Source organism: Epinephelus moara, chromosome 2, assembly GCF_006386435.1.
Source record: "Epinephelus moara isolate mb chromosome 2, YSFRI_EMoa_1.0, whole genome shotgun sequence".
Lineage (NCBI taxonomy): Eukaryota > Metazoa > Chordata > Actinopteri > Perciformes > Serranidae > Epinephelus > Epinephelus moara.
In genome coordinates this window covers 11,512,123-11,528,519 of record NC_065507.1, presented here as the reverse complement: position 1 = coordinate 11,528,519, position 16,397 = coordinate 11,512,123, and the positions used below count along the sequence as shown (strand labels likewise).

Below are 16,397 nucleotides of genomic sequence, written 5' to 3'. Positions count from 1 at the left end.
TAAAAGAATAGCACAAAGTTTATTCAACATACAAAATTAATAAATACACATTACACACCTTATCAAAATATGCCAGAACATGTGTGAGAACTGCAAAATATCTACTTCAGTCAATACTGGCAATGATAACACAACGCCATGAGATATTACTTATGCTATAAACAGTCTGATGCTAAACTGAAATATACAAAATATTGCCCTTTGACGTAGTGAATGAAAATCTTACAGATGCACTTGTTGATGACCTGTCATGCATTCTCTGTAAAAACAAAAGTATATTTGACCCAAAATGCAAAGTAAAACTGAAACAACAATCCCACTATTTTTCTCACTCAGAATCCTAATCTACAGTATTATAGATGTGTTGTTGTTGCTTCCATGTCGCAGTGGTCAGATGTAATGTTTTGTTAGTCACAGACCCTCGGCTGTAAACACAGACCAGCTTACTTGCAAAAAAATCCTGTCTTGTAGCTAATGCCTAACTGCATGCTTATGCGAGGTTTAGAATTAACACAGGCAAATCATACATAATCTTTTAAATGTAAAAAGAAAACAAAAAACCAAACACATAATTACAATACTAACAATTTATGGTACCATAACATGGTGGTATATTCATCTCAAACCTATAAAGCAAAATAAGAAACAAGTCTGCTGCCTAGTTGCATCTGAGCTTGAAAAAAAAAAAGAAGATAAAATCCACCTCTAAATCTCTGACGTAACAATGATAACTAAATATTAACCAGCATTTTTCATCCCCCCCCCCCCCCCCCCCCTCCCCCCTAATTAAATAAAAACATGCTAAACACTAAGACAAAAACTCCTACATACCAAGAGCTTGGAGCCAGACGGGCGTATGTAAACCAAAATAAATATTTTAAGTAACATTCAGTCTGCATTTTAGAGATATTTGATTATTCCAAGCCCTTGATATGTGTCATGTTTTTCTATTTATTGCACCACATATATTGCATAGGATGTAAGCTGTTACCAGCTCCTCATAGCCCAGCCATAACACTGTGTGTGTGTGTAAAAAGAAAATCCTCCACAAAGCTCTGATGCAGATAAATTTGGAACTGAGTAGCAATTTCTTTCAGCTGAATGGTTAGAAGGTCATAAATGCAACTAAAAGGATGCATTTCATGACATCTCCAACATGTACGCCAGCAGGCATTTGTATTTTTACAGGCCTTGATGTGCAAGTGGGATCTTAGCTCTGAGATCATCACAGACCCACTGTGGTATAAAGATTAAAAAAAAAACACTCAGGCCAGATATAAACAGTTGTGCTTGTTGCCTCCCAGTAGATGCATCTACTGAGAGATGGGAAATCGATTACCTTGTCAGAGTCTTTCTAGCACTCCTGATTCTCGCTGCAAGTGGAGGTGACCCCAGCCTTGGACAGGAAGAGCTTGCCGCTGGGACAGACGCAGACCTCGTAAAGACCCTGAGCGTTTCCAGAAACCCCTCCTTCGCTCAGGGGCAGGCTCGGCATGCGCACCGTCTCAGCATCCAGTACCAGCTGCACGGCAGACAGCGTAGAGAGCAAGGACGTTACAAGGAGAACAACAGAGATGCACTAAATCAACAAGAAAATATCACTGTACGTAATTCTTTCCACTTAAGGCGAGTGCATATAAACACATGACACACAGTATGCTGGGAGGTAGAGGGATGTTCAGTGAGTTCATAAACCCTGCACTGATCCCTAAGGAAGATACAATAAAGAGGATGTGACACTGAGTCCACATTCCTGTGGCAGAAAACCAGAAAATGTGAGCAGTCAAATAACTTTCACTATTATCCGTGACAAGTTCAGTGCAGATTAACATCCAGTTTTCTTCCCCAGAGCAAGAAAAGACACGAGGGTGTGTTATACCCTGCAACTATGGCGTCATATAAATGTGCAACTTTACTGAGAATGCATTAAAAAAGGTCAAAACAGTGCTTCACTCTGCCATTTAGCCACACCACAACAATTTATCCAGTCCAGATTCAGCCACAATCAATCACCAAAGCTCACTCTAAACAATAACATGGAAACTGCAAACCGCTACACCACAACAGACCTACAGAGCCCAGATAAATGTTAATGAACTCGTTACAGTTGCCAGATGAGGATCTCGGGGCTCTTCTTGGCTCCATGAAGAGCTCCTCGTGTTTAACTCTGCTGGACGTCCACAGATACAGTACAGTACAGTACAGTACAGTATAATACCAGTGTTCTTACCTTTACAGCCACACAATGGATATATGTTACATTTTACAACACACCAAAGTAGAAATGTAAAAGCAGAACTGGTCTAATGAGCTCTCTCAGGGCGATCTGGAGGTGTTTTGGCTGAACAACTCCAACAAATGGATAAAGCAAAGCTACTGTCAAACTGCACTTGAGTGAGGCTCGCTCAGATGAAAAGCTCCCAGGTGTGACTGTGAGAGATTACACAAGCGTGAAGCAGCATGTTGTTCCAAAAGCATACTGTCTATATACCCTTAATCAAAAGAATAAACAGAAGTTGTTGTGTAGAAGACTTCAGGAAGTGAACACAGTTGTTCTTACCAGCCCTATACTCGACTGCAGGATAACATCCATGTTGGAAGCAGCCTCGATGTTGCCAGCCAGCGCTTTGAGATGAACTCCTTTTGGCGCGTCCATACTGAGGGAGCGGGTAGGAGACTCCAACCTGAAGGAGAGCAACTCATCATAACAAGCGCAGCTTTCATCCACATTATATAATCGAATCCTCTGCAGTTTCACTCTACACAGTCTGCACCTCAGTGGTGACAGGGTGATGTTAAGGGACGTAAAATTACAGACTTAAGAGTGACCTTGACACTTTGTATTTCTTAAGTGGATGTCAAACATACTTGGCCCGATCAACTGAACGTTCTGAATATCTTTCTAATACTTCCACGTGACTTGTAGTGTTCAAATATCTGGTCTGGTTTGACAGTCATTTAAGTCTTGAGCAGCTCGTCACAAAGCATGCTTTCATGATCTTAAGACATATTTTTTAAAACAAATCCATTTTAACTTTTAAAGACAGAGACAATTTTACACACCTTAACCTCTTCACGCCTGGATCACTGCAACAGCCTCTTTTTTTGCCTGAATCAAAAATCTATTATTTGACGCCAGAATACAGAATTCAGTTGCCAGGTAACGTGATCACATCACTCCAGGTACAGCCTCTGTGCACCAGCTCCCAGTATGTTTTAGAAAATATTTGAAGATTTTACTCATCACTTTTAAGGCTCGTCATGGCCTCTCTCTCAGTTATATCTCCAACATCCTAGTGCGGTACACACCAGGACATACTTTGAGGTTTTTTGTCTGTTCTAGAGGCCTGGCTGAAAACTAAAGGGGGACACAGCGTTTGCTGTCAGGGCCCCAAGGCTCTGGAGCGGTTTGCCCGAGGAAATCAGGGTGGTCGTGTCGGTGATCTCTTTTAAAGCCCTTCTTAAAACATACTTCTATCGGAGAGCCTTTTCCCGATTTTTGAGTTTTAAGTTAATTTAAACTGTCTTTTATTTCCTCAGTTTTTATATACCAAAGTGTTTTTATCAGTTCTTTTAGAAGTTCTTGTTTTTGTGTCTTGTCCGTTTATTGACATGTAAAGCACTTTGTAACTCTATTTTGAAAAGCCTTTATAAATAAAGATTATGACTATTATGATTATTATTATACCCACCGATCTGACAAAAAGCCAGTGGAGTATATAGGAAAGTATCCTCCTTGGTAACCTACCTGTCTATAGTAGACCCACCTCATCAACTGCACCACTGATTATCCAACAATATGACCCATACAAGATGGCTGACATACTCACCTCAGATCTTTCAGCAGTTCAGATTTCAGCAGTGGCACCTCCACTGAATGCTGGAACAATGCTCCTTCAGGTCCTGATGAAGAAAGAGACACTTCAGAGGTGGACTCAAGGTGCGTAACAGACACACATGTAGTCTGATCTGATATAATCATGTGCAATATTTTTTAATACACTCTTAAAAGCTCTGATGATATGTTCATCACTGGAATAGCCTGCACAGTTTCTGTGATTTCCAAATTTCCTGCTATCTTGCAGTCAAAATAGACCAAAATAAGGGATAAAAATAATATGCAACTACTTGAAATGAGCATCTAATGAGCTGTTAGACATCTGCTGCGTTTGAGCAAAACATTTAAATGTTTACCCATGCTAATAGCGTGGCTCCAGAGATGCTGGTCTGTTGATCAGTACACCACTTTGATCCAGACTGAAATATCTTATAACTATTACATGAATGGTATCAAGTTTAGTAGACATTCATGGTCCCCAGAGGATGAATCCTGACTCTGATAAGAAAGGATTATCTCATCTTATTCTCCCTGGTTTTACCCCTAGCACCAGCAGTATGCCACATTTTTGAGCCTTTAGTGAAATAACCACTTTGTGTTTTTTGTGCTAATGCTAACATGCTAAAGACAAATGGTGCATCTCAAAGTCAAGGATTCTTCCTCGGTCAGGTTCCTACAGAGGTTAGGAGAGACTCCTTCCTGGCATTCGGTGAACACACATTAGAACAGGCTAGCGAGTGCCCAGGTGTGTCATTGAAGAGGCTCCACCTTCATTTAAGGCAAACCGTGCATGAGGAATTGTGGGTACTACATGCCCACTGAGGATACACACATGCATCCTTGAAAATTCTCTCAAGGAAGGACTCAGTTCCAGCAGAATTCGAAGGATCCTTGACACTGGAACAGTCCTTAAGTGGGATTTGATCATGTAGGCTCCTTGAAATTCAGCCATTTAAGGATCCTATCTTGACTTTGTAAGAACAGTAGCCTAAACCTGATTCACGCCAGGATGTTAGACTCCTTATCAGGTGCATGTTAGCATGAGGACTTTAACATTTAGCTCAAAGAGCTGTCCGTACAGTCTCACAGAGCTGCCTGCGTGGCTATAATCTCAGTCATGTTTTCACTGTGCACTGCTTCATTTTATATGAAGCCTGTTTTTGAAAAGTAAGAGCAGGCTGCTCTCTGTGGAGCACAATGACCTCGGGCATAATGAGGCTATCAGCTGACACTCCCTTCATCATTAATCAGCCGTCAGAGTGTGGTCAGTGACCCACAACACAATCAATACACACACTGGACACTGAGAGACAGTAAGGGAAAGCAGGACAGAACATATAACATGGGTGGCTCAGCCTGATAGCCTGTAATACTGTTTCTTTCATCGCTTGGTTATATGATATGACATACTGTGTGGTACTGAGGTGTGATATTCTTTTGTCGGCTCAAAACTGTAGATGAAAAGACGCTTGATTGGAATAGATAACTGAGTTTCTAAATTGGTGCAATTTAGAGGTATCCACACACTCGACTGTATTCATGAATGATTACAGAAATGACTTCATCTGTCTTTGTCCTTGGCTGCTGGATTGTTGCACAGATACCTGCCATCAAACCAAATTACTCCTGTTGAGTTCACATCTGTTGTCAATATTATCTTTTTTTTCCAAATCTGAAAAAAAAAAAAAAAAATCGCCACGAGGTGTGCAGTATTTCCATGGAAACAGCAGGTGGCAGCCGTTGGAATACCTGTGACTCGTAGTTTGTCTGGTCCAATCACAGCCTGGTCGCCATCTGCAGTGAACAGCATGTTGTCATTGTGGGAGTTAATGAGCAGATTCCGAGCGTGTCCCTGAGCCTCTTTTGGGCCTGCAACAACAAAAACAACAGCAAGAATACCTGAAGGGGTTTGGCAATGTTACATGGAGATAAAAGAGTCCAAATCAAATCTTTCTCTTCCTGTTTTACTTTTCAAATCTGCAGTGCTGCGAGAATATAATGAGGCATGCTTTGTTGTGTGACAATTTCAAATTTCCTCACAGGAAGTGGCAAAATAAAAGAAATGTGTAGATTAAAAATGTGTAAATTCACAAGGTAAATCAGTGACCATACTGCTCAAACTGGCAGGTGACATATCTGAGGTCTTTCAACTTTAGCCCTCTCTACATTAATCCTCACAGCCCTGTGAGAGGCAAATCTAAAGCAGGTAGATCAGCAAGCGAGATATTTAACCCATTTTATCACCTACAACTGTGAACCGGCATGTCATCTCCCCTAACAAGCATTTTACTTTTATTCACAGAGGGCCGAGAGGATGCAGGCTATGCTTTTTACGGCTTAATGATCAAGGACACATAATGGCACTGTGGAACACGGCAATTAGCTGGGTCATTTGTTGGCCTTTTAATTATGACAAAACACTCCAATGCAGCCGTTGGTGAGCCATAAAAGACGCACAAATATGATCCTCCACAGGCCCCGGGCCCTCTGCGTAATATAGAACGACCTAGAAGCAATGGTAGACAGAGGAATGTTGCATTTAATGGATTTTAAATGGAAATCGAAGAGAATATAAATGGAAAGATGGCTTCTTGTCACTGTTAATGTTAGATGAGAAATTGCTGCAGGACAAGTGCATGAATGACTTTACTATCGCCCTCATACATCAATGGGATACTTTGTTATGCATGAGTGCTCTATGTGTCTCTCTGTGTGTACATGTGTCCTCTTTCAGGGCCCTTACCCACAGATATCCGCCCCGTGACATCACCGTTTTCATTGCGGGCATTAAGGGAAACATTTTCCGATGAGTGCACTAGAAGTGAAGAGTCCTGGAAAAAAGAGAGGGGGAAAGGCAATTTTAACATGCTGCGTATGTCCAACTGATACACATTTGTAACATAGAGATTAGAGAATAGAAATCAGTTTTTTTATGTAAAAGAATATTTAATATTTTCACAACTTGGTTGAAATTAGGTCATGTTAGTTTATGACCAAATGCCTGTGGAACTGACATTCCCAACAGCCTTAGTTCTATTGTGTAGCTGTACTTTTTTGTGCTAATTAGAAAGTGTTAGCTCAACTGAGATGGTGAACATGGTAAACATTAAACCCTCTAAACACCACCATGTTACCATTGTTCTTGTGAGCATGTTTGCACGCTGACATTATCATTTAGCACCATTGTGCTTAAGTACAGCCTCACAGAGCCACTAACATGGCTGGAGACTCTTGCTTTGTCTTTTTTGTTTTGGATTGCCGCCTTTGATTTGGGAGTGAGTTGCTGCCCCAAGCAGAGGAGTTAAAGTATCTCAGGTCTTGTTCACCAAGTGAGGGTAGAATGGAGCATGAGATGGTCAGCGGTCTGCAGTGATGTGGGCGCTGTGCCGGACCGTTGTGGTGAAGAGGGAGCTGAGCCGGAGGGCAAAGCTTTCAATTTACTGGTCCATCTACGTCCCAACCCTCACCTATGGTCATGGGCTCTGGGTAGTGACCAAAAGAATGATATTGCGGATACAAGCAGTCAGAATAAGTTTCCTCCGTGGGGTGTCTGGGCTCAGCCTTAGAGATAGGGTAATGAGCTCTGACACCCAGAGGGAGCTCGGAGTAGAGCCGCTGCTCCTATATGTTGAAAGGGGTCAGTTTTGGTGGTTCAGGCATCTGATCAGGATGCCTCCTCGGCGCCTCCTGTTAAAGGTATTCTGGGTACGTTTTACTGGTAGGAGGCCTCGAGGCAGACCCAGGACAGCTGGAGGGATTGCATATATCATCTGGCCTGGGAACGCCTTGGAGTCCCCCAGGAGGAGCTGGAAAGCGTTGCAGGGGAGAGGGACGTCTGGGGTGCTTTGCTCGGCCGGCTGTCCCCACAACCCGGCCCCGGATAAGCGGTTGAAAATGGATGGATGGATGGAGACTTACATTATTGTAAAGATCCTTTATTAATGACTTAACATTTAAGATAATCCTGCTGAAGGAGGTTATACAACAACCAGAGAGACTTTTCAACCTATAAATTTGGTTGAAATGAAAATTGTGTTGACGATATTTTAAATGTCTAACGACATAAGAATTTCACGTTGTGTGGATGCTAACATTATGACATTTTGCAGACGTTGGGTTTTGTTCTCCATACCTAAATGTTGTTATGTTAGTTCAAAGTGATGTTGGCATGAGATGTTGGATTTTCGTTGCTTGACAATCAGTGTCATCTGTCGTCAGCATACTACGTCAAATTGACGGTGGCATCAGGCGTTGTCCTGACAAGGAATTTTGGTAACCTGACGTCAACCTAAATTAAGCGTCTAATGACGTTGGCGGCCAGCTTTGTGGAAAATGGTACAGATTTTTACACAGATATTAGCAGAAGATATGACACCAGGTGAGTGGGACACGATTATAAAAAGCTTTTATAAAATGTTTAAATGAGGCGACCTTAACAATAAATCACCACTGCTCCTCTGCAGCTGTCAGGAAGCCCCATTAACAACAATGATCTAAGAAACTAACTTTCATGTGGAAGGTGAGGTGGTGGTTCACTAAATCCTGAATCTCATTAGACGTCCATAGATTACATTAGAGAAAGTGTCCGTCCATAAATGAGGAATACATTACCTTTTTAATGAGGCCCATAAAGAAGAAAGAATGCTAAAAAATTGCTGCTATGAGCAAGAAAAGCCATAACATGTAAACAACTGCAGCAAAGTGTTCCCATCTGCTGCTAGCAGGCGGGCCATAAACTACTTTCCACCACAAATATCCCTGAGGTTAATGGGGAGCTCACAGAACCACCACGTGCACGGTGCGGGGCTGCCAAATCCAGTTTGTTCTGACACATCTCCCCAAAAAAAGTACAGTCAGAAATATGCAGTTCACTCACTACAGCTGGATAAAGACTGCTCGAGTGTCTGCAAGAAATTAGATTTAGATGACGACAGGACGTGTAGTCCTCACAGATCCAACTCACAATCAAGTTTTAAGTTTTGTAAACAGTGAGATGCAATAATGGCCAGGCTGTTGGGCCACTTAGCTGAGCAAACAGAAGTTTGAGAATTATCTTGGAAGACGATACAAAGAGGGAGGAAAGCCAGACAGGGAGGAAAAGAGGGATAGCAGAGTGGAGAGGCAGCTGGGAAGACGAGCGAGAAAAGTGTGTGTTCTTGATTATCTTACTTCTCTGGAGTGGATCTCCTCAGCGTAGACAGGGAAAAGAAACTCAGACTCCCCCTCGTCTAGCTTGACCCCGTCTGAGTTTACTTGTAAGAGTCCCATTCCTTCCTACAACCAAAATGAAGACACACATATGTTCAGATAAAGATGCAGCCAGGAAAGTGTAACACCAAAATTACAATCTGCAAGTAAAGCTGAATAAAAGTATGCAAAGTAAGAATCCAAAATATGGTAGGCTGGGAGTTAAGATTGTGTCTTCCAGTCACTTCATTATGTTTCCAAGAGTGAAACTCAGTTATGTTCCCTGTAGGACTAAACCAACCAGCTGATTTAGCTGTGCAGGCACTTCGCAGCAGTGTGTGTGTCCATGAGTGTGTGTGTAGGTTTGTGGCATCCTTTTTTCTGCTTCTGCATAAATCCATGGTTGCCATCTGGACTTGAGACAGAAAGCTGACAAGACTCCATGAAATAAGAAACACAAACTATCCTGCTTAGACAGCCAAGTATCCGTTAACGATAGACAATACCACTGTTTCCACTGCTGATAATAATAAGCAGGGTCACCAGGTTGGTTTGAACTTAGGATGTGACACTGATAAATTATACTAAAGATTTATATGGAGAGGGAGAGAAACTATTCCAGCTGAAAATACAGACTGCCAAGGTGAGTCATGCGTACCGTGTTGAACCACATCACCCTGAGGATCCAGATGGTGAGGGCGAAGTTGACTACCAGGATGATGATGAGCAGCAGGACAAACAGGTAGAGGCAGCGCTTCCTCCAGCCATAGATGCCGATCTTGTAGACGTGTTCGGGCACCGGCCTGGGCGAGCTGCTGCCCTGGGTGGTGGTGACATACTGCTCCCGCACCATCTGCTAGCTGGGCACATCGTGGGAAGGCAGGTACATGGGCAACAGAAACAGATGTTTAAGAAGAAATAGAAAAAAACACATAAAGACATACTGCTCCTTTGTGCTGTTCAGTGAATATGGACATAACATGCTACAGAGTCACAGAGAGAATTATTTTGACAAAACCAACACTGTATTTAAATCTGCAATAACATTTTTTGGCCACTTGGGGGCCATCAAGACAACATACTGACATATTATCACATTTTTTAGTTCATGTGCAAAACGTTGCTTATTTACACATCAAGCAGTTACAGAACATAAATGTTCTCTTTTTTAGATCTGATTTTGGTCTACACCATCACCTGAGGGAAATACCTTAAGTTAAGATTTTCCGTAAAGTCCTAGTTGAGGTTTCCTCAAAATAAAATCGGTTGCACAAAACACCCTGAAGTCTTCTCGTTAAGGTTTCCTTAAAATGTATTTAAGGATTTCCCTTTGTCTTGGTCTTTTACTTAAGGAATCTAGACCATTGCACAAAAGACCTTAGCAACCATAGCAAGGTAAAAAAAAAAAAAAAAAAACCCATTAGGTATCTCTGACTCTATTTCAAGTGCAACGTGATGGAGTTTATGGTGATGAATGAAAAAACACTAGAGCACCCCGAGAAGAATCTTCTGTGACCAGGAAAACCTGTTGGATATGCTTCTGATTTAACAATTTTCTTACTTTGTAGTTTGTGCTTCTATGATTGTATTCCTCCAGAAGTGTAATCTCTTCCGCCTCTGACCAATATGGTTTTCTTGTCTCCCACTATCATTTCTACTACCCGTTTTTTACTGTCTAACTATGAGCCAACTTTGTGAGACAATAACAGGCATCACAAGTGTGAGTCCAAACAAACAAACAATGTCCATGGGAACAGTAAAATCATTTTTAACGCAATAAATGAGTTTATGTTTTTCCTTGACAAAAGAAACCTTTCAAGGGGTTCTTTGCAAGTCCCTCAACAAAGGAGAAATTAAGCCTCAAGTGTCATACTTGAGGAGAAAACATAAGGTGTTTTGTGCAACAAGTCCTGGAGGAGCGTCTGTACTTCATCAATTAACCACAGGGTTTTTCGGGATGCCTTTTTTTTTTTAAAAAAAATCTCATGTTTTAAAAACTCTGAGTCAAGTGAATAAAAAACTACAGTCTCAATTGATGGCTTGGCTTTTTAAAAGGGAAAGGTTCACCAATGATATCACCTATTAACTGTTTCACAAGTGACATTTTTCTCTGACCAACTGGTGGTCTGCAGTCTTTAACTCCACTTTCAATATATTGGCTAAGTGTTCTTGGAACCTCAACTGGGGTGATACCAAAAAAGTGCCAGGTACTATCCACAACCTTTGTCAATAGAAAATCACAAAAAAACAAGGTTACGAGTGAGTCGAGCCACACCTTACCATACAGTAGAAACGCAGCATGTGTTCACCAGCTAATCTCTTCTTTATCCATTTTTTCATACTTCTTTAATTCAGCTCCTGAGAAACAGCCTTCCTCTTGCCTCAGCCCAATCCTAATTTCAGATCTTAAATTGCTCCTTTTCCTCTCTCACTGCAGTAATCTTTGTTATTCTAAAATTGTCAGCTCTTTAGATAACAGTAAGATCTAAAAGAAAGAAAAGAAAGAAATTTCAGGAATTTGTCTCTGATCAAATTCGTGTCCCAACTCTGTGTATTTTATCTGTTCTCAGAGTTGAGAAACTTCTGAGAAACCTATGAGCACAGCAAAAGAACTGCTGATGTGTTCTTTAGCTCCTTATTGCTCCTTAAACGGGGTTTAAGAGAAACAGATCAGAATTTAGTAATCTCCAAATAAGAAGTAGATTTATATCTAAAAGACAAAAAAAAGACTATTGTGAGCAGCAAAATTTTCCTTTGTGTGAGCAGGTGGTGTTCAGTTTGTGTTGATAGCTTTCTTGCCAAAAACAGGTGTCTGCTGAGGTCAAAATTACTCAATTAAGGTGGTTAGAAGGAAACAGAACAGTAATTTTACAGGCTGGAAAACCAAAATTAGCTAGAAGTTGCTATAAATCTCTGCAGAGTTGAGGGCAACAGCAGTGATGGATTTTAATTTTCTGTTCTGTTCTCAAGAAGCCTCTTTCACTCTTTTTTAATATGGGAATATTTCATCATAGAAGCATTATATATATGTACATAAAAGAGGGTAAGCAACAGATGTTTTCTATTGGTTTGGTCTTTGCTGTCTGTATCAGATGATGAGGTTGATTTCCATCTCTGACATGCAGCTTTTACACTTCCTTTAAAATCTGAATTCACCATATTCACTTCAAGCCTTTGTATATTTAATTGTATGCATACAAGCTGTTTGATTGCTCCTCTTAACAATCCCTTGTTCACACAGTGCACAGTATATCATTCATGAGCTCAGAGCTTGTGCACAGAACCAGTGGATATCTGGCTCTTTGCGCCAACGGAAAAGTTGATGGAATTTCCAGCATTTTTTCAAAAAGTCAAACGGCAAAGGAAAATGCCACTTATTACAGAGCAGAGGCGGAACATTCTGGCTCCACAGCAGCAGGCTATCAGTGACAAAAATCACCGAGATGAATGTTAGCGTTTACCACAGCAAGTCCTACAAGTTATGACGCCAATAGTGGTTTTCTGTATTCAGCTCATGTAAGAGCAAGCAGAGCTCAACTGCAGGGCTGCAGAACCTGCGAGCGAGCCCCCCAGTCAGCACATTTGGACCATCTGACAATGTGTCAACAGGGAACCTCAGGGAGATATTTCACAACGACACGGGGAGTGTGTGTTTGAGCACAGTGGAGCCAAGGACCACGCAGCCTCACACAGGGCCGCAGAGAGGGGAGCAGTGTCACTCTCTGTTGAATAATCTGCATTAATAACCAACGCAGGCTGCAGAAAAAGCTGTTTTCACTGAGGACAAGGCCTGGAGGAAATGCTGTCGGTTGTAGATTATTACGAGTCAATAAAACACCCAGAGCAGGCAGAAACAAAGACAGACTGCAGCTTTCTCCAAGCAACAACCTGCTCCACATCTTCATCAATTCTTTAGAGCTGCCACATCTAAACTTTATAGGAAAAGTTATCTGAACAAAGATGTATTTAGGTTGTCTCAGCAGTGTTTTCTGAACCTGCCAGGGACTCAGACTCAGTAGCCGGGCTGATTTACATACGGGACAGATGTTGCGTCTTACTGCCACAGTAAAGACGTTCTCCATCATGTTAAAGGAGCTGCTTAACAAACCAAAAAGTCATTCTTCTTTGACACTGACAGATGTTCAGCCGGGCACATCATCTTGCTGTGACTCCCGTGTGATACGAGCACACAGACTCTGCATACAGCCCCTACTGTATGAGCAAACTCTATAAATAATGGAGTAAATATCATTCCGCCTTCGCAGCAAGGGGCGATGAATAAAAGCAAACTCGCTTGCTGCTGGGGTCTGAACTCACTGAGGTCCAGGAGGTGTAAGGGAGCCGATAATAAAGGCCCATAGTCTCCGCAGCTCGTTTCTTGCTGTTTGCAGTAAACATTGGGAGGAGACGTGTTGGCATAAAAGGCTGAGAGTATTTCTATGACCGAACCTGCCTCTCCACAGGACCTGTCACATGGCCTGCGAGCCCAGCTGTGATGAATAGCCCTTATTCCACAACCAAACAAATGAATCTTGCCTGAAAAGAGGAAAAAAATGACTTTGTGCCATTTCCACATGGGAGAGGAGATCAAGGATTGATAAGTAGTAGGTGATGTGAAATGCTCATTTTACCCTGCATCTCACCGGATTTTTATATGATGAAATTGTACTTGTGAGAGTGAGTCATGATGACAAACTGAATCTCAGCAACACAGCAAAGAAACTTACAGTGAGGGTGTGTGCTGCAACATGGCATTGCTTAGCTAGTTTAATCAACATGGATTCAGTTGGGGTTCTCCACCGAGGCTCAAAAGAGGACTAAGATTAATCAGTGTCTGTTAAATTGACCGATTCCAATATCCCTATACCTATTAACAACCACAGATCATTTGCGTGTTAACACGTTGATCAGCCCACTCTGAGCAAATGAGCGGTGAGGGTGGAAGAGCTCTGGGTTTGTTCATTACGTTGGTAATGAATTTGATCTAACCCAGTCTAATTACTTTAAATGAAAGCATTAAGAGGCCTCTGTACTTGAGCAGCAGTGGGAGGAGGAGGCAGCTTTGAGGCTGGATCTCAAAGAGGCGTCTTCCAGCTCCGGTTTGTTTTACCACCAGCCCTTTAGCCACAGACTGCTCCCTCCATAGCAACCCAAATAAACATACCCCGAACAGTCTCGCTGCTCAAGTGCCAGGAATGCTCGATATATGAGGCTTTATGATCGGAAATAGAGTCTGACCTTGGAGAGAAAATAGTTTTTATTGGATTTGTGCTTTTTTTTAAGCCTCCTGGTGATTGAAAACTGGTTGTTTAAAATGAGTCCGTCTAAAACTTTAAAGCAGGTATGGATCCTATACCACGAGAGAGACAAGTTTCAAAGGCGCTGTAGACCTCTAACACAATCCCCCGCTCCCAAAGATGAAGAGCACTCAGTTCAGTTCTGTTAGCAGGGCAATTTTTAAAGGGGCACCCTCTCAATTAACCTTAAACAAGTGATGCTCCCTGCCTGGCTCCGTCTCTGACCTCTGGATGAGAGCAAGGGCCGAGCCGGACAGGCGAACTGCTTGCCTGAAATCCACAGGGATCTGGCTGTAATTGAGAATCCAGGCTTCCCTCTGAGCCGAGGCTTGACCTGACCAAATGCCAAAAGTTTCAGTGAGTTAGGGAAAAGCTCAAATTGTGTAGCTGGAGGACGTTCACAGAGGAATACTCTGAGGAGCTTGCCGTGAGGACGGATCGAAAGCTGAGCGCAGGGCTGAAGTTTATGTCTGTGTCTAGTGAGTAGCCGGCGTCATGGCTCCACTCTGCTGTGATGCCTTAACTTCTAAAAATAGGACATGGCATTGTGAACTAAATTTAAAAAAGCACAGGACACACACACACACACACACACATACACACACACTATGGGTATAACTAATGGAATGATAAGACACTGGAGTATTGCTCTCACAGAAAACATTAGGTGCTCTTTCACTGAAGTTATTTTTGTATTCCAATATTGCTGGCCATGTATGGTAAAACTGCAGACAGCTGGCAACCTAAAACACTTTTTCCAAACCCCAAACTACTTCTGTGGAGGACTACAAAGTGATCACAGCACAACGTAAGACACAAAACACATTTTAAGATATTGTGCAGTAGGTCAAAGGTTGCTATTATGAAAACATGATCTCAAGACGAAGTTATGAAAGAAACAAAACGCCACAGAGTATTTATGAAAGGAAAAGGCAGGCTACTCACCGTTGTGTGTTCAGGCACAGCAGTCCTCTTTCCTACGCAACAGTAAGCAGAGCTCGAGCTGGTACGAGCAGCTTGAGAAGCAGCAGTGCTTGAGCCCCTCACACGTCTGTCAGCCACTCAACAGCTGCGTGCCATAAATCCAGCTCTGGAAGTGCCCCAGCTAATCACCACGAGACGGCGCTCCCACTCCCCTGTATACCCACTCTGACTCCCTCTGCCTTTTTAGCCTTCCTGCAGACATTTGAATATCATCAGCGTGTATGAGAGAGACACAGAGAGGAGGAAGAGGAGGAGGAGGGAGGAGAATTAACTATCAGTGGTGAGGTTCAATCTCTCTCACACACACAGAGAGAAACCATCCATAATGAGCAGAGGCAGTTGTTTGTCATGCATACCAGTGAGTCACTTTCACTGCCCAGCCCAGAGCTCGGTGCAGTCCAGTCTAATTTGAGACTTCAGTCATGGCTCTCAACATAAAGTTAAGCTGGTCTTTCAGATAGCTGCGCCGGGTGACAGGCAGCAGGATGGGCGGACCTTGAAGAGGGCAGTTAGTAAGTCAGAGTGGCAGAAGAGACAGGCAGCAAACACAGCGTATTAATAGACAGGAAGGGGGGGTGAAGGTTGCAGTTGTTGAAATGGAAATTGTTGGAGTCATGGTGTTGAATTATTACAATCACAAAACACAGCTCATTTTCAGAACTTTCTCTGTGTATTTTTGGTGAACAAATATCAATAACTCTAGGTCATCATTCAATATAAGTAAATATACGATGTTCATGCTGTTATCAAGCATCACAAACTGGCTATGGGAAAGTGATGAGGGAGATTTACTTTAAACTAATGTTACACACAAACACACAAACAAACAATAGAGTGGGTAAATCAGCAACAAAAGCACTGCAAGGATATACAGCATGTGTGCAGGTGTTGAAGGTGCAGAACCAAAATAACAGGATGCAGGATGGCTGTCAGCTGAAGGAAGGAAGAGAAACAGCGAGCACATTTATAGCTGGGAGGGACCAGATGAGTCTAATCAGCTGACGATCCTCCCGTGTCAACCAACTGACTGCTGAGGTTGGCCAGGAGAGCATCCAAGACAGTGGGAGGGGCGTAACATGACATGTACTCCT

The 16,397-nt window shown here is 42.3% G+C and overlaps 1 protein-coding gene across 2 annotated transcripts; it reads right to left on the bottom strand.

Moving 5' to 3' along the window:
- sgcg (sarcoglycan, gamma) lies at nt 1-15,672 on the bottom strand. Of its 2 annotated transcripts, none has more exons than XM_050064329.1 (8): nt 15,268-15,672; nt 9,684-9,881; nt 9,008-9,112; nt 6,582-6,669; nt 5,588-5,707; nt 3,831-3,903; nt 2,561-2,684; nt 1-1,522 (listed from the first exon to the last, which is right to left on the bottom strand). In XM_050064329.1, exons 2-8 carry the CDS (start codon nt 9,876-9,878, stop codon nt 1,355-1,357), a joined length of 873 nt encoding a protein of 290 aa, XP_049920286.1. In that variant the 5' UTR covers nt 9,879-9,881; nt 15,268-15,672; the 3' UTR covers nt 1-1,354. The 2 variants fall into 2 exon arrangements, with proteins under 2 accessions (XP_049920286.1, XP_049920277.1); XM_050064320.1 differs by having other exon boundaries at nt 9,684-9,885; nt 15,268-15,670.
- Between the last annotated feature and the right edge of the window lie 725 nt (nt 15,673-16,397).

Bases quoted from the DNA above. Each gene is read 5' to 3' on its own strand.
- sgcg (XM_050064329.1), bottom strand. From the start codon at position 9,878: ATGGTGCGGGAGCAGTATGTCACCACCACCCAGGGCAGCAGCTCGCCC. The intron at 5,708-6,581 runs GTAAGGGCCCTG...TTGTTGTTGCAG, and splicing joins CACGGGGCGGATATCTGTGG to GCCCAAAAGAGGCTCAGGGA. The intron at 2,685-3,830 runs GTGAGTATGTCA...GCTCTCCTTCAG, and splicing joins GAACTGCTGAAAGATCTGAG to GTTGGAGTCTCCTACCCGCT.